Source organism: Lacerta agilis, chromosome 13 (assembly GCF_009819535.1).
Source record: "Lacerta agilis isolate rLacAgi1 chromosome 13, rLacAgi1.pri, whole genome shotgun sequence".
NCBI lineage: Eukaryota > Metazoa > Chordata > Lepidosauria > Squamata > Lacertidae > Lacerta > Lacerta agilis.
This window is the reverse complement of record NC_046324.1, coordinates 23,431,452-23,453,997: the sequence shown is the minus strand read 5'-3', so window position 1 is coordinate 23,453,997 and position 22,546 is coordinate 23,431,452. Positions and strand designations below refer to the sequence as shown.

At 43.0% G+C, this 22,546-nt stretch overlaps 2 protein-coding genes and 1 pseudogene across 2 annotated transcripts in view; 1 reads left to right on the top strand and 2 right to left on the bottom strand.

Annotated features, from left to right (window-relative positions):
• Nucleotides 1–8,842, bottom strand: part of LOC117056942 (ubiquitin-associated protein 1-like) — a 16,053-nt gene extending 7,211 nt beyond the window's left edge. Inside the window, exons 1-2 of the mRNA XM_033167647.1 lie at nt 8,711–8,842; nt 4,174–5,016 (exon numbers count right to left, since the gene is read on the bottom strand). Of these exons, the coding sequence (XP_033023538.1) occupies nt 4,174–5,016; nt 8,711–8,842 (975 nt within the window). The remainder of the gene's footprint in view (nt 1–4,173; nt 5,017–8,710) is intronic.
• The window catches only part of SPG21 (SPG21 abhydrolase domain containing, maspardin), a 76,691-nt gene that overhangs the window by 4,302 nt on the left and 49,843 nt on the right, over nt 1–22,546 (top strand). The gene's annotated exons all lie outside the window — the stretch shown is intronic.
• On the bottom strand, nt 15,747–21,244 carry LOC117056498 (annotated as a pseudogene).

The window sequence follows — 22,546 nt, the reverse complement described above, 5'->3', positions numbered from 1 at the left end:
AAAGCTCCTGCACTCCAGGAGGGGTGGAAGGCAGGAATAAGGGCTCAGGGACTGGGGGGGGGGAGAGAGAGAGAATAAAAATAAACATAGATTATGCTGGTTAATTTACAGACATCATTATGAGAAATTCTGTACTCTTCAAGGCTTTAAAAAGGCCCCCCGGGAAGATGTACAGGGTTTGTGGGTGCTCAAAAGCATGACCTGGAGTCATTAAATTAAATTTAGTCAGACCACAGAAGATGCCCGGAAATTCCCCTACTTGGAACAGCCCCCCTTTGGGTTTTCTGACTTTAGACATCCTGTTTTAATCATCTGAAGTTTATTTCAAAATGTGAGTGACCCTTCCTTGGATGGGAACTATTATTATGTTTCCAGGGAGATGACAAAGGTTGATTTGACAACAATGGAGACTGGAATGTGTTTACATTTGAAAGCAAAAATTAAACCTGCATCTGAAATGGATGTGCTCAAAGTGCTTTGTCAAGACACTTCTGTCCAGTTTTTTAAACTGGAGTCAAAACACTGGCGGGGTTGTTTCATGCTGGACCAGTTCAAAGATTGGTGTTTCTTTCCAACACTTCTCCGGACATGGTTAGCCTGAGTGGTGCTGAGGTTGAGCAGCTCTACCACCAGGGCTGAGGAACCATTTTGGATCTGAGGGAGCAGCCTTCTGAGGGCCCCATATGAAAGGTGGGTGGGGCCAGAGGCAAAAGTGGGTGAAGCAATGGATGAGATTCTTACTTCCCTACAGTAGGCTGTATTCCAGCCACACAAAAGCCAGAGGTTTCTACACCATCTCTCCATCTTCCAACCAAGTAAGTTGGAAAGTGCATCGCAGTTCAATGCAGCGGTTCAGTTCTGTGAATTTCCTCTACATCCAAGATGACTGATTCAGACAAACAAAACAAAATAAAAAATTCGTTCCAGTAGCACCTTAGAGACCAACTAAGTTTGTTCTTGGTATGAGCTTTCGTGTGCATGCACACTCTTCAGATACACTGAGACGGAAGTCACCAAACCCTTAAATACAGTGAGGGAGTGGGGAGGGGTATTACTCAGAAGGGTGGTGGGAATGGGTGATCAGCTGATAGGTGTGGAAAACCTGTTGACGACTCTTAAAGGCTTCAATTGGTCTTACAGGGAAAGGCAAGGGGTGAGATGGCTAAAGATAGCTTTGTCATGTATAATGAGATAAGAATCCAATGACTTTGTTCAGACCAGGTTTCTCCATGGTTTTAAGTTTGGTGATTAGTTGCAATTCAGCCACTTCTCTTTCCAGTCTATTTCTGAAATCCTTTGTATTAAGACAGCTACTTTGAGACAAGTTTAACTCTCAAAGCTATCTCCTGAAGGAAGGTGAAAAGTCATGCCAATGCCAATTAAAATTGGGAACACCAAAGAGAGAGAGAGAGAGATGAGAGAGAGAGAGAGAGAGAGAGAGAGAGAGCTCATCCTATAGACAAGAGTGTAGTTCCCAGGGTCCCAAAGCCAGGGCAGTTCTACTGATGGTTAATGCAGATGGGAATCCAAATGAAAACCGGGCATAAGAACCTAAGAAAAGCCCTGCTGAATCAGACCAAGGACCCACCTAGTCCAGCATCCTGTTCTCACAGTGGCCACCCAGTTGCCTCTGGGAAACAGAAAAGCAGGATCCGAGTGCCACAGCAATTCTCCCCCTTGTGACTCACAGCAACTGGCATTCAGAGGCCCTATTTGCCATATGTCTGGGTTTCCCCAGACATTTTTGCCGATTCAGCAAAAACCTACCCAGGCAGCCCAATTCCTGGATGTGTATGGCAGCCCTATCTTTTACAGCAGCTGGTCACTAAGCAGGTAGCCACCTCTCAAGGGTTGGACCCCAGAGCTGCCTGCCACTGCTGCTGCTTCCTCCTTCTAAGAAGTATTTTCTGAAAAACAACCCCTTACGCGTAGGTTGAATTGGGTCAGGCACGCAAGGACAGCAAGGTCAATGGGGAAAGGAGGTGGGTGGCTGCTCACAGCCTGATCTTCTTTCCAAGAGGCTGTCGCTGAAAGACGTCAGCAAGCCTGGAGACTCCTTGCAGCCTCGGGGCTTATCTCCTTTGATGGATTTAGGGACAACTAGGTGACACGCTGAGAGAGAAGGACAAGGCGCTCAGTGACAGAGACTCAACAGGTGTCCTGGTGAAGAAATGCACGTCTCGCATAGGGTGTCAACCGGCCCCTTCTTAGTGACATTAAGAACCAGGCAGCTGCATGAAAGACCACCGCCTTCTCTATAGTGCTCAGATTGGCAGAGGGGGCCCTCTTTGTAATTCCACTGCCCTCAGAAGCTTGGGGGGGGTGGCTTGGAAGAGGGCATTGTCTATGGCAGGCCCTCACTTGGGGACCTCCCCCCTCCAGAAGTGCAACTGGAACCTTCATTATACAGCTTCCAGTGAATGCTGAAGACACTTCTTTTTATTCTGGCTTCTGACACTTGAGATGTATATTTTTAGGACCACTTTGAGCCCACTTGAGGAAGGTGCCATCCCCTCGCCTCGCTGAAGCCTCCCTTATCTGGAGCTTTCAGCGGCACCCACAAATCAGCGACGAAGGCGGGTCCGGGTGATATCTTTCTAGATCTCATGGAATGCAGAAAATCTGGCAAGGTCTCACCAGAAGACGCTGCCATTGCTGCTGCTTCTCCACCAGCAGTGGAGGTGAAGGGTGGGGTGGCACTTTATTTATGATACAATAGCCCAGTCCATGATTGCTTTGTGCTTTGGGCAGAAAAGGTCTGGAGAATCTTTTTCATCCCAGGGGCCATGTTCCATTCTAGGCAACCTTTTGAGGGCCACATGCATGTGGTGGCCGGGGCTAGAGGCAAAAATTAGCTGAGAGACAAATGTAAACTTTACTTTTTGTACAATAGGTTGGCTTCTACACACCCTCTTGAGATTCCCTACTCCTGCTCTAAACTTTTTCAAATATGGACTCTGCCTCTAGCGCAAGCATGCATTTTGGGACCTACCTTCAGTCAAGCTGCAACTCAGCAGTGAATCCTGACTCAAGGAAGCCATATCTGGGGGCTGAGTCCTTTATGCATGACCATCACTTAATGACTGCAAACCTGAATGGCAAGTGGGTGTCAAGTAAACCACAACAGATAACAATTCCAGAGAGGCTTTCCTTAGGTTCTTGCACTACCTCAGAACAATGCTTTGCAATGGGGTTACTCTGCTGCCAGGAAAATCAATATTCGTACATTTTAGGCTTGACTCTGGCCAATTCGCAAATATTTTCTTTTTTGTGTGCATAATTTAATTGCATCTCCTCGTTGTCACAGAAAAGGGGAGCTGATGGTGTCCTGTACAAGAGCTCCCCACTTTGCTATCATTTACTTGTGCCCAAAATTTGCAACCAGCAGCAAGACCGTTATAGCCTAGCTGGGTAAGCAAACCGGCTGATTTTCAACACATTTCCATTTTCCATTTATTTTTTTTAACTCAAAAAGTCTAAAATCCTGGAATTAGGGATTGGGGAGAAATATGATTTGGTTGATATTTAAACGTGAATCTATCAAATTCATACTTCTTGGCAACATCTGAGAACCAAAACAAAGTCATCTATGAAAATTTGCATTTATCTGAATTTTGCAAAGTAGTTATCCAATCATCAGTTTACAAAAATGCATATTTTGGGGGGGGGGTAAAAAATGAACATGCTAGTGAAAAGGAAGGACAGAAATATTACCAAAAAGTGCTTGCAAAAATGTGTATATCAGTCAAAACTGCAAACAAAAATGTGTTTGTTAAGAGAAATTCACACTAAAAATATGAAGAATTTCAGGATAATTTTTCTTTAAAATTAGGATATTGCTGCAGAAATGTGGATAACCGAATTTAGTACTGGAAAAGTGAGAAATGGACAGAACTGAAATTGTCTAATCCTTCTATCCCTACCTGCAATTTTAGATTGTGAAATGGAGAGGGAGAGGGAAAAGAAGCGGAGAAAAGTGATTTCTTACTGCAGTTGTGGGCTTGTGCTTTTGGTTAGGAGGGACAAGCGCGAGCAACAGTCAGTGGCTTTGGGTTGCAGCATGGCTGAGAAACTAAGAGAACCAAACTGACAGATCCTTCCATCCTTACTTGCAATTTTTAGATTGTAAAATGGAGCAGTGAGAGATAGAGAGAGAGAAGAACGATATCTTACTGGAACTGTGGGCTTGTGCTTTTGGATAGGAGGGACAAGCCCCGCTACAGTCAGTGGCCTTGGGCTACAGCAAGGAGTCGTCGGTGGCGTCGGGGCAAGAGTTCCCACCAGAGACACATCAGAGGTAGGTCCATATTTCAGGTTTCGGCTGCTCCGGGAGCGCTGATGGAGGGAGAAAGCTCTGGACGCCATGGTGGGTTCCACTGCTGCCTGGTTCCTCGGGAGCATGAAAGCTGTGAGCTTCTTCCTGGCTCCTTCAAACTCATGCTTTACGTTGTTAAATAAAAACATAGATTGCCTCTGCTTGACTAGAGGCGGCTTTTGGCTGATGCTCTCTGAAGGGGTGGCCAACAGCACCGGGGAGGTCTTTGGTCTACATTGGGGAAGACTCAGGAAACGAGGCAAAGTGCCAGGAACATGCTTGGAGTCAGAGAAGGGTTTTTCTTCACCATCACTTTCGACAGAGGAAGCCGAGGGAGACTCCTCACCTTCGGAGCACCCTTGCTCTTCCAAGCACCCATCCTTGCTCACCTTCTTAGCCAGCCTGCTCTTGTTCACAGTGCAGCTGAACTTCTCTGCCGCAGCACACAGGTTGGCACACCGTCGAATGGGTACCACAGAAGTCAGTTTGTGGCCTGCTGCCTCTGGGAAGTTTTCTTTCGAGTCCAGCAGCAGCAGCCAGCATGGCGGAGCCGTTGGGACCACGTCAGTGGTGACTTCGTACCAGGGGGTGTCTTGCTGAGAGGCGGAGTCTACCCAATACAGCACCTTCTTCTCTAGCGAGAAATCGTGCTGTGGAAACAGAAGAAGGAGAGTCAGCATCTTCTTGGCCTTGGGCTGTAGCTGGAGTAACCAAATGAGCGAAGGTTGTGAGGCAGGACTTGAGAGCTAAATCACAAACCAGATGAGGTCACCTGAACCCAACAGGACCACCCACTCCCAAGATCTGACTTTGTTAAGCACTTTAAAAAGGACTCTGCTGGGTCAAATCAAATCCCTTCTTGTCTAGGGATGCAGAACTTGTGGCCCAGCAAATGTTCCTGGACTCCACCTCACATCACCCCAGTCATCATGGCCCAATGGTCAAGGATGATGGGAGCTGTGGTTCAGCAATATTTGAAAGGCCACAGGCTCCCCATCACTGACCCAGTCCAACATTTTATTTTCAACAATGGCTAGCCAGAGGTTTAAGAGCCGGAGGTTTAAGAGCCTTACAGGAAGGCCATGGAGGAACTATAGTCAAATGAAATTGTGAGCAGGGTCTAAATAACAGGCAAGGGAAGGAGAATAAATAAATAATTGTAATCTAAGTTATAATACAATGGAAAATAACTGTAGATAAAGGAATACAACAGGAACATCACAAATGTAAGGGTGCGAAATCAAAGTGTAAGAAACTATTATACTGAAAGTGAATTGAATAATGTCAAATTTTGTGTAAAAAACTAATATTCATATATATTAAAAAAGGAAGAAGAGTTTGGATTTGATATCCCACTTTATCACTACCCAAAGGAGTCTCAAAGCGGCTAACATTCTCCTCTGTGAGGTGAGTGGGGCTGAGAGACTTCAGAGAAGTGTGACTAGCCCAAGGTCACCCAGCAGCTGCATGTGGAGGAGTGGAGACGCGAACCCGGTTCTCCAGATTACGATTCTACCGCTCTTAACCACTACACCACACTGGCCAAGGAAGCAACATCTGTACTTTTTTCAGCACCTTCTAAGGAAAACATTTTTGTTTGGGCAACTATCCAGATATGTTGAATGTTGACATGGAGATTTTAATCTGTTTTTTAAGTTCGTTTTAATTATTTTTTTCAAAGTTTTATATAATTATTTTTAGCTGTTTCTTACGGATTAGTTCATTGTTTTATTCTTTTTGTAAACTGCTTTGAGGTGTTTTTTGTTTTGTTTTTTTACAGTCAAGAGGCACATAAATTTTGTGAAATAAATAAATAAAACAAGAATGCATGCAGCCTTAGGACGAAAGATGTTTCTCAACACATTTGTGTGCTTCAAAATACGACTCGTGTGGAGTGAAAGCAGACGTGTGTGTTGAGGTGGTTTCTTAGAACTGTTTCATCCTCTCCTCAAAACCCTGAATATAATAGCAGAAGATCCACTAAGACGACTCTCAAAAACACAAATCTTCCGGAGCACAATGATGCTCCCTACTGGCAGAAATAAACTGGACGCAGGGCTTGATAGGCAGCAGAGGAAGATTGCTTTAGCTTTTCAAACCCAAGTTTCCAGGCGACTAAAAGGTCATCTCCATACAATGTTTAAACCCCCTGGCAATATTTGTAACCTAGGAGATATTGTAAACATTGCACTCTGGGTCTATGCTACAAAGACTGTTATGAAAATACACTTCAAAAAAGCATGTGGAAAGTTAATTTGTCACGGATTTGATTTGCATATATTGCAGGGGAGCAGGGGAGATGTGCTTCACTGACACTCATTAGGCAATTTCTTTTTTCCCAGCTAGCTAATGTACTTCAAGGACTAATTCAGATATAACACTGAACCATGACTTGGTGTTATGAGAACGAACTTTTAATGGCACTGCCAGGGCCAGATTCAGGTCTGATGAGGCCCTAAGCTACTGAAGGTAATGGGGCCCTTTATATGTCCAGCTGTCCTTTGCCAACAAAAAATTGTGGCTGTTTTTGTGTGTTGAATATGTGCTATATGGTAATTTATGGACCTAATAGTTATCTAAAGCCATTTGCCCATGTTGCCATGCAACCAGTCCATGCAGAACGTAGGCACCCTATATATAGAAATGAGCAAGCCAGTGATATTTTAGGGAGCAGGCTAGCAGACGGGGCCCATTACTTACGTGATAGAAGCCTACACAACACAAAACACTGTTGCTGTATGTAGGTTTTATTTTACTTGTTTTTTATCTGTATTTTGGAAATGTACATCCAGGTTTTTTTTCCCATTGGGGGGGGGGGGGCAAGAGAGTGGGGCCCTAAGCTATAGCTTGTTTAGCTTATACGTAAATCTGGCACTGGGCATTGCTGTTCCTCCATTGCTGGAGGTAGGGTGCCCTGCATACCAGCTGCTGGAAATCACAAGTGAAGAGGCATTGCTGTGAGAACAGAGTGCTGGACTTGATGGGTCCCCCTGGGCCTGGTCAAGCAGCCAGCCTCTTCTTTAAAAATGTTAAAGGGAGCCCTTGGGCACTCCTTCCTCCACCTCCTGCTTCCGCCTTGATTTGAGGCAGCCCATCATTTGTGGCTTTGTCCAAACTATGCCTTGTGTTTGCCCTGCAAATGACAAATTGCAAACTAGTCCAGAACTGTGAGTCCTAATTCTGGTTGGACTGGGGCAGGCGTAAGCCCCATGTTTGCCAGGTTTGGGCAAAAAGGCGAATCACACTTTGTTTCAGAGCAGCAAAAAGTGAGGAAACAGTAATAAGTGGAGAAGGAATGTGCTGCTCAGGTCATTGAAAGCTTATTATTGCAGTGTTATTCTGGCATTATAAGAGCCTAGAAAGCTGCCTTTTACCAGCTTGGACCATCAGTCCATTGAGCTCTGTATTATGAACATTTTCTGGCAGCAACTCTCCAGGAGTCCTCAAACAGGAGTCCCTCCCAGACATACCTGGAAATGCTGGGGATTGAACTGGACATCCCTGGGCCAGGATATTGGTAGAAGTGATAGAATTTTTTTTTGTATGCCACAACAGCAGCTAGAGTTTTGATAGTTAAGAACTGGAAGACAGAAGAAATACCAACAATAGAAGAATGGCAGGTGAAAATGATGGACTATATGGAGCTCGCAGAAATGACCGGGAAACTCCGTGACCAGAGGGACGACACAGTGGAAAAAGAATGGAAGAATTTTAAATTGTATTTTAAAAATCATTGTATGATTGAAAGTTAGATATAATTTGAGGATAAGTTAGGTTGTAGAGTAGAAGATAGATGATTAAGATAGAAGATGATAAGGATTAAGATAAGATATAATTATTTTAGCAATGGTATAATATAGATTAAGAGATATAAAATATTAATGATTTTGGTTATTAGAGAATAGATTAGAATTGTTGAGAATTTAGGAAGTTACGAAAAGGTATTTACAAGGGACGCAGGAGGAGGAGGCAGGAGGAAGTCCCATTATGATGTGAGGAAGTAACATTAGTTTTAAGAAATATTTATGTTTGTTATGTATTGTTTTTATATGTTGTTAATGTAGTTGTGTGTATTTGTATGTTTTAAGTAAATTTTTTAATAAATATTATTCTTTTTTAAAAAAATGAGCTGGACATCCCTGAACTATGGTGTCAGGTTAAAGGCTTTCAGCATCAGCAAAATGTTCCTCCCAGGGGTAGGAATGTACATATAAAAAGCCTGTGGAGCCTAGGTGTTATTCTAATTAATAAATTTCTAGACCTTAAGAATACTAAACTAGAAAATGGAAATGGCTAAAGATTCAGTAACATGAAAGAATCAACTTTCCCCCCAAAAAACAAAACATTAAAAAATCCCCTTTAATATCCACATTTGGAAGAGATTTATTTATTTACCATTGCACACATCAGGACTTCCATGCAATCGGGCACCTCAAACTCAGGCGCTGATACAAAGTTTGCCTCTTCCGTGGAGTCGTCTGCAACGCTTATGGTCACTCTGAAAGGTACATCTTGCAGGCAATTCATGGCTCCCTTTGTTACATTACACACTAGTAAAAAATAATAATAAGAGATAGATTGGACTTAGTTACTCCTTCTGCTTCAGCTCCTCCTCAGTGCCTGGGGCTGATCACAGAAGTGGGGAACCTCCAGCTCACAGGCCTAAGCCCAACATGTGTCCATTTGGCTAGTGAGATCATTGCCTCCAAGCCACACATATAGGATGTCAGGTCAGGTGTGAAGCAGACAAAGACATGGCTCCAAAGGAAGAATCAGAAGCTTAAAGTAAGCTCCCAGTTGTTGCTTTGCAAGTGAGGCTTGCGGACCCTGATTGGCACCGATGGCGAGCCCCAACGGGATCAGCTGCACTGGGGAGTTCTGCGTCAGGAACGTCCTCCTGCAGACAATGAGAAACAGTGCTCTGCAAGGTCGGCTATGCAAGCACCAACAGTCAGCTGATCACAGGTGCTTACAAAGCCCTGTGCTTTTGATTTCAAACCATGGGGGCAAAGGAAAATAGATCATTGTGACGTCAGGGGGTTGGCGGGTGTCTGAGCTGTCGCACTTCAGATTGCAGGTCACGGTTTACATGACAGAAGGCTCCTCCACAGCAAATAAAATAAAGTGAGATCCCTGCAATAAGAAAACTAGGATGTTGGGGGGGGGGGAGTGCAAGACTACCCTTTTACCTAACAGGTTACTTTTCAACATGGAAGGAACACATTTTGGTATAGGGCATTTCATTATGAGTGTTCATCCGCAGTTTGAAGCAGCTTAGCCCTGCTGCAGGTAAGGTCAGTTTGTTCCTATTTAACTCACTTTCTTATTTATCTAAAATGTTATGTCCTTCCCTTTGCAAAAACAACTTCTTACTTTAATAAATGGTGGTTTGTGTGAGTGGTCCCAAGGTAAAAGGAAGTAGAGTGGGCAATATTATTTCTTTTTTATATCAAAAGCCTTTATGGCAGAAGTTGGGAACCTTTTCCCATTGAGTGCTGTGTTATGTCAGATAAGATATATTCTGCGGGGTGGGGCAGGGAGGCACAAGCTGGAAGCGGGTGAGGCAAGAGCAGCCAGCCTCCCACTCTCAAGATCCTCACCATATCTCAACACACTTTAAAAGGACTGATGCCTTTTGAAAGCCAGATCTGCAGCTTCAAAAGCTCCTTCTTTCTCTCTGGGACACATTTTGAAAACAGCACTATGTCCACCTCTCACGAAGAACAGCTCAAGATTGAATGGCAGCATAAAATGCACAAACTCTTCTCCTGCTTGATAGGATTGGCTTTGCATAGGCAGCAAGCAGCTTAGATTTTGCAGAACTCCTCATCAGCCAGTGTCGGCAACTTCTGATCAACAACCTATGAAATTTAGAAGCCTGTGTATACCCAATAAACAATGTTATTTTACCCACTTTGCACCTTCCATTTCTTAAGTTAACTGATCCTGGCGAAGATTTGTTTTTTTTTTATTTTGTTTTTTTTTTAAATAAATTTTTATTGTTTTTCAAATATACAACCAATTAATTCAACATCTAACACAAATTCCATTTCTTAAGTTAACTGATCCTGGCGAAGATTTGTTAGCAATCCCCTTTGCCTCTTCCTAAGTTCTATGTGCTCCTTCAAAAGAGTGAAGCTCCTCGCCATACTCAGCTATAGATTGGTGTTTCTAATCTCAACAGGATTTATTGCTGGGTGGCTAATGCAAAGTCTGTGTCTCCTGGTGCTGAAGTGGAGAAGCCAGATGGGCGCTTCCTAGCTCTGCCATGCTGCACATGTCGTTTTGCTAATACATTCCACATGCAGCATATCCGGAAGCCAACCCGGGGCTGACCATCTGCTGAGATAATGCGAATGACACTTTTCACATAAGCCACAACGTACACAAATGTCACAGAGGGAGGTGGGCGGGGGGAAGAAGCAAGGAGTAAACGTGATCAATGACGAGAATGATTTATCGTTCCGATTTCCTCTGCTGGCCCTGTGACTTATTCCTAGTTTTAACTACATGTTTTATATCATTTAAGTAGCTTAATTATATTATTACTTCACATGAGCTGGCACTGGAGATTATGGTTCTGGATCAGAGTTGGGATGGTAATTAGAAGAAATAATGACAAATTAGAGACTTAGGCCACCCAGTTTCTATGCTTTCATAAGATATACAAACAGGCTAGCAGTGCATCACTGCTCCTGTGCGTTAAGAACAGCCATTGTGAAGGGGAAAGTTTTGTAGCTGAAATTTCACCTGACCTCATCCTGGATAAAGGAGCAGGTGGTCCTGGTCTAATCACAAGGCCCCAGTATAACATACTGTTATGGTTTGAGGGGGGGTCAGTCTGGGTAAGACCCTGAATTCCTTCCAAACTTCGGATCTTGTGTATGTGGGGTAGATACTATAAGATGAAACCTGTCAAACCAGTTCTTCTGGCTTTGGCTAGCCAGTTAAGTTCCACTAGTTACATGTCTAAAGAGGTTGCTACAAAGACAACCCGGTGGGGGTCCATCCCTACCCCACCTGGCTGGATGCCACCTCATCCAAGGTGAACTATAGGCCAAGGGGAGGCTGCGTATGAGAGAGCTGTGTGAGTTTCTTGGCTGATGCCGGAAGCTGGAGACACAAAGATATGTCTGACTCTGTGCTGGACTTGGGGTTCCCCTGGAAACCTAATGGGGAAGCAAGATCTGTTGGGGCATTCATATTGAGAGCCACTCTGTCCTGTGCTCAGGCTGTATATATCTGTAAATAAAGTCATATATCCTAAAGACACCAGTCCCTGAATAAGCACAGGAACCTTGGAGTCTCTCACCGCTCCGAGACTGCAGTGCGCAACAATACTATTCTGTTTCCAATTATTTCCACTACCACCTAGTTGTTGAAGAGGAAAGACACTTTACAAACTGTACCTGCAGCAATTCAAGGAACAAAGGCATATAGCCCAAAACAGGTTCCCAGATGCCTAGAGGCACGTCAAATCATATGAATGCAAGTGGTTGAGGGAGAGAATATACTTAGGGTTGTGTCCAATGTTGTGCATATGGAGTTCTGCTCACACAACAGGATTTCCCATTATCCTCTCCTGAATGGAGGGTCATAGGGGAGAAGAGGGGGGAGTTCCATTGTGCAAGTGGAAGTTTGTTATGCAAGCAGAATGACAGCGCTGGATACAACTCTTAGGCATGATGCCCCCTTTAGAAACCAACAAGTGGCATTTCGCTTAATCCGGAAACTAGCAACTAGCAGTGCTCTTTTTCCCCTGGGGGACACACATACCTCTAAACATTTTGTGAATCTTTGTACTTTTGTCCATTTACTGTATTTATTTTTCTCGATTTGAACTATAAAGTTGTGATTTTCTTGAGTCAAAGTGAGAGTACCTCTCTCTATATATAGAGTACCTCTCTATATATATACATACACACACACAATACACACACACACACACACACACACACACATCACTGCCTAGAGGGTACTAGAATAGAGCAAGTTGGTATTAAACAAGTGGAAACTATTAGGCAGGGACTCAACAAGGCATCCTCTTTTCTGTGCTAATTTAAATTAAGAACTAAACATTATGACAGCGTTATAAAACCACCACCATGATCTGGGGGTAGGGGGAGAGGACTGAGAAACTTGCAACTAGGGATCACTAGTTTTCGTCAAAATCCACCAGGCAAGAGAAGTTAACATGTACTCCAGCATTATCTAGCAAGACTATAACAGATAACAAAATGGTAGAAAAATAGCAAAGAATTTATAGGGAGAATACTAGGCCACAGAAATTTATCAGGCAGGTGTAGCAAAAAGCTTTTCACCAAGTAAAACATGTTGTATCTCATAGAAAGGTATGAGCAAGCAGTTGTGGAGAAACAAGTAACACCTACAAGAAAGTAAGGCTGTAGCTTTACATGTAGAGGCTTGAGTATTTACTTTATTGCGCAGCAGGACTTTGACATTTTAAAATGAATGCAATAACTAACTCAAATTCATTTTTCTACATCTTGAGGGATATCTTTCCATTTCGTACCATTCAGTGCCTGCATTTTGTTTGCAAAGTTAAGCTTACCTTTAGAAGAAACCAACTAGCTGCTTGTGATGCAGGATAGAGGCACCTTATCAGCTCTGTCCTATACTTGGGATACTTAAGTGCCTACACAAAGGAGGTCAGGTGAATGCCTGGGTCCCTTTTCTAAAGCTACTGATTAGAGCAGCTTAAGGGGTTAGCTTGCATCATCAAGTCTTCCAAAAGAGTAAGAAGCCTAGCCACTCGTGCGAAAGCAGTGGTAATTTTTATGAATCAGTTTGAGGTCTTACTAGTCTCAAGATACTAATTCAATGGAGTTGCTTAGAACACACATGCATGTTACTCCATATGGTAAATAAAATAAAAAAGTAAGACAGAGATAATGTTAATAAAAGGGTGAGTTTTTATCTTTAGCAAAATGGTATTTCCTAGTAGTTATTGGGCTACGTTCAAGGTGCTGGAATTGGTGTAAAAAAACACATATTGCTTGGGACCAGGATACATGAAAGACCATCTCAGCCCCTACATAGCCAACCAGTCAGTGTTCTGCAAGGCAGGAGGTCCATTCTGCATGATGTTGGAATTAGGTTTTAAGTGTGGTGGCACCTATCCTTTGGAATTCCCTACCACTGCATATCAAGACAGGCACCTTGTCTCTTGGCTTTTTGGCACTTGATAAATATGTTCTCTTTCAACAAGCCTTCTAAATTCTTTATCCTGGTTGGTATCTGTTCTGGATCTGAACTGATTTTATGCATGTTCTTGTTTCAAACTCTTTTTTTTTTTTAAATCCCTATATATGCAATTGTTGTAACTGTAAATGTTTATATACAGATAGATAGATATGACATTATACTGCAAGTTGCTTTGCGAAGCAATTCAAAAATGAAAATAGTAATAGTAGTCAGTCTTCCTACACCAGCCACTGTTGCCTGACACTGTCCATTACCAAAGGACAGTGTCAAACTCCAAAAGCTCGCATTGACCTTTTAAGTTGGGAAGAAAACCATTTATTTAAAAATGACAGCCAGAAAGTGTGTGAAATGTTCTTTATTTGTTAAAAAGTACAAATAAAATTCAACTGAAATTTTATTACTTTGTACTACAAACAATCCTTGACAATGTTTCACATTGCATTAAGGTCTTCTCTCCCCTCATCACACACAATTATGCAACTTTGTTTGAAAGCACAAAATAGTCAAGAAAAAAATCCCTCAAATTTTATGTAACATCTTGGTAGATATTTTTGTAACAAGCTGCTAATTTTAGTATCAGAGGTCAAGTTACACAGAAATGTTTGGAAAAGGCTGTTTTCTTTCCCCTGAACTAAAGATTCAATTGATACAAGATATCAACATATCATCAGTTATATTGTGTCAACAGCACTTTTTTTTTGTCAATGACAGTCCCACAATGTTCTGCAACCTTCAAATAACAGGGGCCATGGAGAATATGTTACTATGCTAATGAAGTTTATTTTGCAAGGTTTGTAAACATTAGATGTTGGGGTTTTTTGGTTCATATGCAATGCTAAATGATGGTTTGTCACCACATGAATGAACTTTGTGCTCCCATACTCCACGTAATTGAGCGAGCAACTTCTGCTTTCGTAGAAAACCAGTTGTTGTTAATCCAAATTCTGCTTTTCACTTTCCTTCCAACCCCAAACTACAAAATCATGGTTTGATCCTGGTTTGCAAAGGCTCATGCAAGTCATCAGTTGCCCATTTTTGTTTCCATGAAAACCACTTATTAAAAGTAGAGAATGGAAGGGAAGGAGGGAGCATGCCAGCACAGGAATTGTTTATGCAACACCAAACCAATATTTGACATTCTATTAAATTAAACACAAATACCCTAACTTGTATCACTTCTCTAGTGTTCTTACTTTAAGAGATGATAGAAAAATGCTTTCCTGAGTATGTACATCTTATATGCACATTTTAGAAAATTTAAGGTGCAAGTTGCACAAAAAACAGCAATGATGCTATTAATTCTCTCCACATTGCTTCATCTTAGTGTTTAGCTTTTAAAACCACTACACCAAACTTGTAAGGAGGCGATAATTGACCACATCTGTCAATTCACATTAAGTAACAGCACATAAGACCAAGATAAACACGGAGGCAATTTTTAAAATGAGCTGAAACTTGAGAACCCGGATATGGCTCTAAAGAGTTCAATGACAGTCTTTGATGTTGCTTCAGGGTTATTACCAGATTTCCCATGAAATATCAGAACATTAAAAACACATGCAACAATATTTAGCAGCTGCATTAAGTTATATGGCCTTGGGATTGTATTCGCCTCAGCAGGATGCAGTTAATGACACAGGTTCTCAAGTTAGGTTTTGCTGCTACACATGCCCATGACAAATTAATTTCCCTGCTATGGATGCTGTTGTCCAGAAATAAAACGTTTAAAAATTCTAAGGGAAAATGTCCTGCTTTTAAAGTTCGCAGGAGCAGATAATGTGCAATGCTGTTGTAATTAATTCCTCCAAACAGTGTTTTAAAAAACAAGATCTGAAGCAAATCTCTGCCAATGTAACTAAGCGGGAGGGGGGCAGTATTTGTCTTCTGAATCAGCTGTTGCATATTCATCTTATGTATTCTGTGCCGCTGCTTTATAAGAAAAGATTCAGAGTTTTTCAAGTCCAAAGGAATTAATGAAGTACGCTTTATCACTCGTGTTGCTATTGTTTTAGACTCCGAACACATCATCCAACAGCTGTAGCCCAGATGTCACTAGAAGGTTGACAGGGAATGACCCATCCTGGTGGGATAAGTTTCCTTCAGGATGATCTGTAGGCACCAGGTATCGATCCATTCATGCCTTAAACATAATAAAGTTAGTTATGCAACATATTGAGTACTGTGTTCAATCCTTCTGAAATCTTAATTTCCTACCATTAATTTACAACTTAAGTGTTGATGTGAATTGGAGTTGGGGAGATGAGTGCAGAACACTGTGGCCACCCAACGGATCCTTGTCAGTGGACAGCATTAGAGACATGTTTTGCACTGTCCACTACTACAGTATCTCCAAGTACCTCATAGGGGTACATAGCATCCCATAATTTGTAGGGAAGTTAAGGCATGGCTCTTGGGAGACCCAGTAAAGCAGTCTCTTATTCTTGGTGATGCCACTGTCTGGGTCCAGGGGAAAGTTTTAGCAGCAACAACAGTTTTGATGACTGCAACTGGCTGCAAGTTGAACAGTAACAGCTACAACAAATATCTGATAGGAATTAATACTACACCACAAAGTAAAAAAGCAGCTAAGTTTCAAGATTTGACAAAGTTGTTACAGCTGTATTTTTACTACAACATTGCTTAAACTTACCTGATCTGGATAAGAGATGGCACAGAATACTCAGCCTGCAAATAATACTGTGTGAAGGGCTCCAAAAGGCGGGCAAGGGGAAATTCTTCTGTAAAACAGGATAATAATTAAGAAAAACAAGTACCATGAAAAACTACCAGGCACAGAAGCATATTCCAAGAATGTAAGCCATACATTATTTGCTACTGAGAATACTAAAACTGAGTGTTACAATACCGTTACATAGAATTCTGACTGGACATGTTGATAAAAACATAGGGATTGCATAAATATATTAAAAATCAGTAAGCAGCTCCCATCATTTTATTCTATGACTCTTTGCAGTTCAAATATTGCCTACTGAGATCAAGCAGGTGCCTTCAATGTACTGTTTTTGGTGCCAGCTAAAAACATTATTGTTTAGACAAATCTACCCAGCTGCTTGAAGTAATTTTAATCTGTTTTAGTAGTTTAACTTTTGTACGTTTTAAAATATGGTTGTGAATTTCTCTCGATTTTATTGTTGCACCTTTTTGTAAACCACTTTTGAGAATTTCTACAATCAAGAAATGTATAAATTTTATGAAATAAAATAAATAATTAAGATTTAAACATAAACTATCTCTGGCGTGGGTTGATAGTTGGAGAATAAGCCTGCATTGTAAAACATGCAAACACACTTGGGACTGTATCCAACATTTTCTGTCAGCTACTGTGAGAGGATGGGTGAGTTTTAATGTTACGCAAGAGAGGAATCCAACACAACAGTTTCACTAGCAGAAACACACAGTGTAACAAACTGCACAATTTGTTGTGCACCATTTGCTAGCAAACTGCTTATGTATTCTCTTGCACAACAATGATCTGTTGGTGCAAAACATTTCACCAGTGGGACAAGTATAACTTTAACTAAGCACTACACTGAATACAACCCCTGAGCAACAATATGCTGAAGGTTACCTGGATCCCCAAACAGTTTGAATCCATTTCCCGCTTCTGCTGCTGAAGTTTCTCCTTTTCTCGCTTCAGCTTCTTTTCCATTTCTCTTTTCCTCTCCTCCTCCTGTTCTCCTTCCAGCATAACCCGCAGAGCTCGTTCTTCAGCTTCATAGAGTTCAGTGCGTGTTTTTATCAATGCTCTTAAGCTCTGGACTTCATTTTCAAAGGCTTCATCTGCATCTGGGGGTGGACAAACACCTGCAGCAAAAAACCAGAACAGAAACCACAACCCACACCAAATTAATTACTTGACTTTTCTTCCACATTCTGATCCAGAACAATGAAATGCATGTAAACAAGAGAACTGAAGCATTCACACTGGTGAGTAATCTTGCTCTGAAGTGGCATCCTCACACATCCTCTCTCACTTGCAACAGGGTGGTCAGTTGCTTGGGTGCGTATTATTTCTCTCTCCCCCTCCTCTCCCCAATTGCATGTTTTTTCACTGTTCAAGGACAGAGAAGGAACCAGGTGCAGCAGCTTACTCCACTGAAATATGGTGGGTATTTATGAATTTTACATATTATATATCCCCAAAGAAAAATGAACACTTAACATAACAACATGGAACATAAAAAACAAACCTGTAGAAGCACCTGTGTTTGAGTTGAAAAAAACAAAAAACCAGATAAGCAAATGTGTATATTGTGCAGTAAAAGACAAACTATGTTGAATAAAAACTGGAAACTTGTGTTTATTAATAAGTGGGCATATTGATCTGGCACTTGTGCGGCAGCTTCTTCATTGTCAATGAAGGAAATAGGCTTGCAAAGTTGTCTTAAATGAGTCTATGGCCTTGGGTCTCTTGAAGTTCTCAAATAGCTTGTTAACTTTTCTATTACTTACTGCCACATTCTACAGCTCTTCATACCAGTTGAAGAATTAGTCCAGCTGCATATTTTCAAAGTGTGTTGACACTAGCATACAGCATAATAGGTCACTAGAAGAGGCATCCCTTATGCTGGGTATTTATAACAAATGTTTGCAAAAAAAAAAAAAACATACAGGTATATGCTTCAGAAGTTCTAATGGTTTCAGTGCCTTACAGATGCTCTGAGTGCACTTCATCCGGGGCAGGATGCTATGCTTTTAACCATTTGTTTTAAGAATACAAGTCTTCGAGGACCTAATTTATATATTGAACCATATTTTATAAACAATACATAAGCAATACATAAGCAACTGAAATGCTGGAGCCATTACACAAACAGCTTTCCAGCTATATTCAGCTATATGCAAGTAAGGAGTATAAAAAGCACATGCAATTCTGAGTCATGTTTACCTTTCCTTGCTGCTGCTTCTTTTCTTAGTTTCCCTCAGCTTTTCTAAGCCACGCAGGATTCTGCCATACGCTTCGTGTCTGCTTGTTTTTTCCTTACTTCAGATAACACACTGTCTGCAGCAGCTTTAAGTTCTTGTTCCTATATGGGCAAAAATATGAATAAAGGAATTAAGAACACGGGTAAGAATGTAAGAGAAAAATGGCAGACCTAGGTAGGCTCATCTAGTCAACACCCTGTGTTCACTGGCTAGCCAGATCCTTCAAAGCCCACAAATAGGACAATAAGGAAAGAGCCCCTCATCACTCTGTCTCAGTAACTCCTAGGGGGTAAACACAGCTCACGGCAGGACAGCTGTCAACACCCTCCTTGAGTTTGCCTTCTCACTTGCTGTGACATACATACTAGTTAACACCTGGCATTAAAAAACAGATGCTAGGGCTCAATTTGCTTCAAGCTGTAGCAGCACTCTTAGGTTTCTTTTCTAAAACAGGATACTGCCTATAGACTTGAGATTGTCATGAAACTACTTATATCTTCTAGACTCAAAAACAGTTACCAACAGTGATTAGGCAACCTTCACAAGACACCTACTTGCTATGCCTCAGGTTTTGTTCCCAAGTTTCAGGGCCCCACATGTTTTCTTGGGGTTTGTAGGGAAAGGATAAGAATCTCATTGTGAAAGGCAAAAAAGGGAGTAGCCTATTGTGTTCAGCACCCATCACTGTAACTGTTTGAATGAATGCAAAAGCAATTACACATTTGGGCACCAAGAATGCTATACAATATGTAAATGGTACTGACTGGCTTGTTTTCCCCTTGGATCCATTTTATTGTTTAGCAAGCTTCACTTCTTACCTATTAGACTCTACCCTGTGATTCACTAGGGGCTGCTCTTTGCTCTTGTCCTATAAACCTCCATCCCCTGATATAACCAGCACTAACCCTCAACTCCCAAGCTCCACCCCTCTGTCTCAGGAAACCTGGCAGTCCTTACTCTGTGTGTGTCTCAACTACAAAGCACAACTGCTCATCAAAATGAACTGTAATCCACTTGTCAAAGAGCAGTCTTTCTTAAAAATACATTTGGAGCAAACATGTAGATCAGGGGTCTATAGCATGTAACCCACCAGTACATTTTGTGCATCCCATACAGGGTTGATGGTAATCTCAGGCACCCCTGAATCACTTGCTCCATGCTAAGCACATACATGGAGTGAACCAGCAGTGAAGAGATGGTGCTGAAACTGTGCTTTGTTTATGCTGTTTGCCAACTGGGACTGGCGATTGCAGCTCACTGCCCAGTGTACAAAGAAGACCTTGGGAGAGTTTGAGTTGTGACACATGCACACCAGTGTAGAGAATAACAATATTCTCTCTAGAGTATAGATTCAGCAGGCACCTTGTTTCACCTTTTAAACACCAGCTGAAAACCTTCAGGCTTATTCAGTCAGTGAAGAATATATCTTTCCACAATAGCTGATTTGAAACTTTTTTTGATGACTTTTATCGAATGGTTTTATGTATAATTGCTGTTAGCCATACTGCTATTTTTAATTATTAGCCGTATATATTTTATAAATAAAGTAATTATTTAGCACTATTAATGCGGGTTAATAAAAGAGTGTTTAGTGTTCAAAACAATTCAGTTTACTATTCCCTGCAACAACCCAGTAAGGTAGGGTACTATCTCAACACTGCAGGTGGATGTGAACAACAGGTTTGCCTAAAGCAGAGATCCTGGTGCCCTCCGCTGGACTACAACTCCCATCAGCCCCTGCCAGCACGGCCAACGCAGCCAATACTGTAAACCCAAAAGCACCGACCACCCTGCGGGGAAATCGTGGAAATCCCTCAAAGCGCAACCCACCCGGTGCCTCTCCTCGACTTCCAGGGCGCGCCTGGCCCGCCAGCTCTCGATCCGCGCCTCCCTCTCGGCCTCGCGGGCCGCCTCCTCCTCGCGAGCGGCCCGCGCCTCCTGCCTCCGCGCTTGGCGCTGCAGCCTCTTCTTGCGACTCTTCTCCGCGTGGCGGCGCAGCTGGGCCAGGGGAGCCTCCGCCGCTGCCTCGTCCCGCAGGGGCCGCACCACCTCCCGCAGCTCCGCCAGCCGGGCCTCGGCCTCGGCCACTTCCTCGGCCTCGGCGTGGTCATCCTGCCGCCGCCAGGCCCCGCACAGCGCCGCCACCTGCGCCAGCAGCTGCAGCGCCTCCGCCGCCAACAGGCCCGCCTGGCTGGGCTTCAAGCCGCGCGGCTTCGGGGGAGAGGCGGCGCCGGCGCCTTCCGTGCGGCGGCAAGCCAAGAAACGGCTTAGCCATTGCTCGCTCTCGTCGCTGCCGTCTCCTCGCCTCAGACCGCCGGCTGAGGCAGCAGCGTCAGGCCCGAGCGGGAGCCTTTGATTCTCCCCGGCCACGAACGGCAGCGCCTCGGGCCTCCATTGAGGCGAGGGCCGCTCCGGAGGCGGGAACCTTGGCTTCTCCCCGGCTATGTACGGCGGCGCCTCGGGCCTCCATTGAGGCGCGGACAGCTCCGGAGGTTTCTGCTGCTGCTGCTGCTGCCACGAAGGAGGGGGCAGCGGCGGCCGGAATGGCGGCGGGTAAGCGGGGGTAGGAAGGCCTCGGCCACCCGTCGAAAAAGGCGGGAACGGGGAAAGAGAAAACTGAGGGTGGTGAGGCGGCGGCGGCCCGCCGAAAACACCCTGCGGAGGAGCCCCCGTCGGTGGGAAGTAGTTGGGCCGAGGCAGCCTCGCGAAGTTTGAGGGAAACGGCGGCGGCTGTTGCGACATTTCGCCCCCTCACGCCTCAAGAGGCCTAGTTAGCAGAATGGGACGCCGTCTCTCTCACCCTCGGTTTGAAGCGGAAGTGACGGCGAGAAGAGCATCGCCCCCTGTAGCTTGGGAGGAATCCGACATCTGTCGGCTACTGCTTTTAGACTAAACAAAATAAAATAAAAAAATTCCTTCCAGTAGCACCTTAGAGACCAACTAAGTTAGTTCTTGGTATGAGCGAAGTGTGCATGCGCACGAAAGCTCATACCAAGAACTAACTTAGTTGGTCTCTAAGGTGCTACTGGAAGGAGTTTTTTTATTTTGTTTTGACTATGGCAGACCAACACGGCTACCTACCTGTAACTGCTTTTAGACTGCAACTCCCGTTAGCCGCAGCGCATGGAGCGGGACCGGGATGTACTAGGTGCATGGCAAATTATGCTGCTTTGCCCCCAAGCACCACACACACCCCGTCACCTTAGTGCACTGCTACCCTCCACCCCCAAACCTTGAGAAGCTGTGAGGAACAGGAAGTAATAGATATGGGATGCTGCAATTATTTTTAAACCAAGGGACACCTAGTTTGCTTCTCCTGCTCCAAACCACATGGTTTAAAGAAACCATTAATGTCTTTGTGCTCTTGGAGGCGTTACACCAGTTTCTAGTCTCATTGCCTAGCAGCCTGCAACTTCAGAACTAAGAAAAAGAATAATTCTTAACAAGCTTGGAAAGGATTAAGAATCAAGAAGCACAGTTGCTACACCCACCCCATGCACTTGGTGGCCAGTGTCAAGTTTAAAAAATATATTCTATCAGTGTGTAAATGGCACCTAGTTCAGCAAAACTTTTATAAGCACACCTCAACATGAAGGAAGGACATCAAGCTTTTAGGTAGATTTTAATTTCAGAAATGAATCAAAAACATACACGTCCTTTTGTGTTTTTACAAATACTTTACTAAAGGATCAAGTTAACTTTTAAAACAAAGCAATCTTTGCTTTGCTAAAAGATTTAAAATAACAAGATGCAGACTGGCATTTTAAGCTTATAACTTAAATAAGAATTTTGTGCAAACAGTGACTACTGATTACATGAAAAATATTATACAATTATATGCTACTCTCTTGTGCCTCTTAATGTTATAAGAAGGTAGGCTGGGAAAAATATCTGGCACCAAAAAACTGATGCATGATGGTTCCAGTACGTTCAATAAAAAGTACTATATTAAAATATTGGCATAGAATTTTCTATATTCTATGGTCTATTTCTTCCTGTAAACCTTTGTTCTGTCAAAAAAAGGTATAGCAAGTTCCTGGTTCATCTGTTCTTGTAATA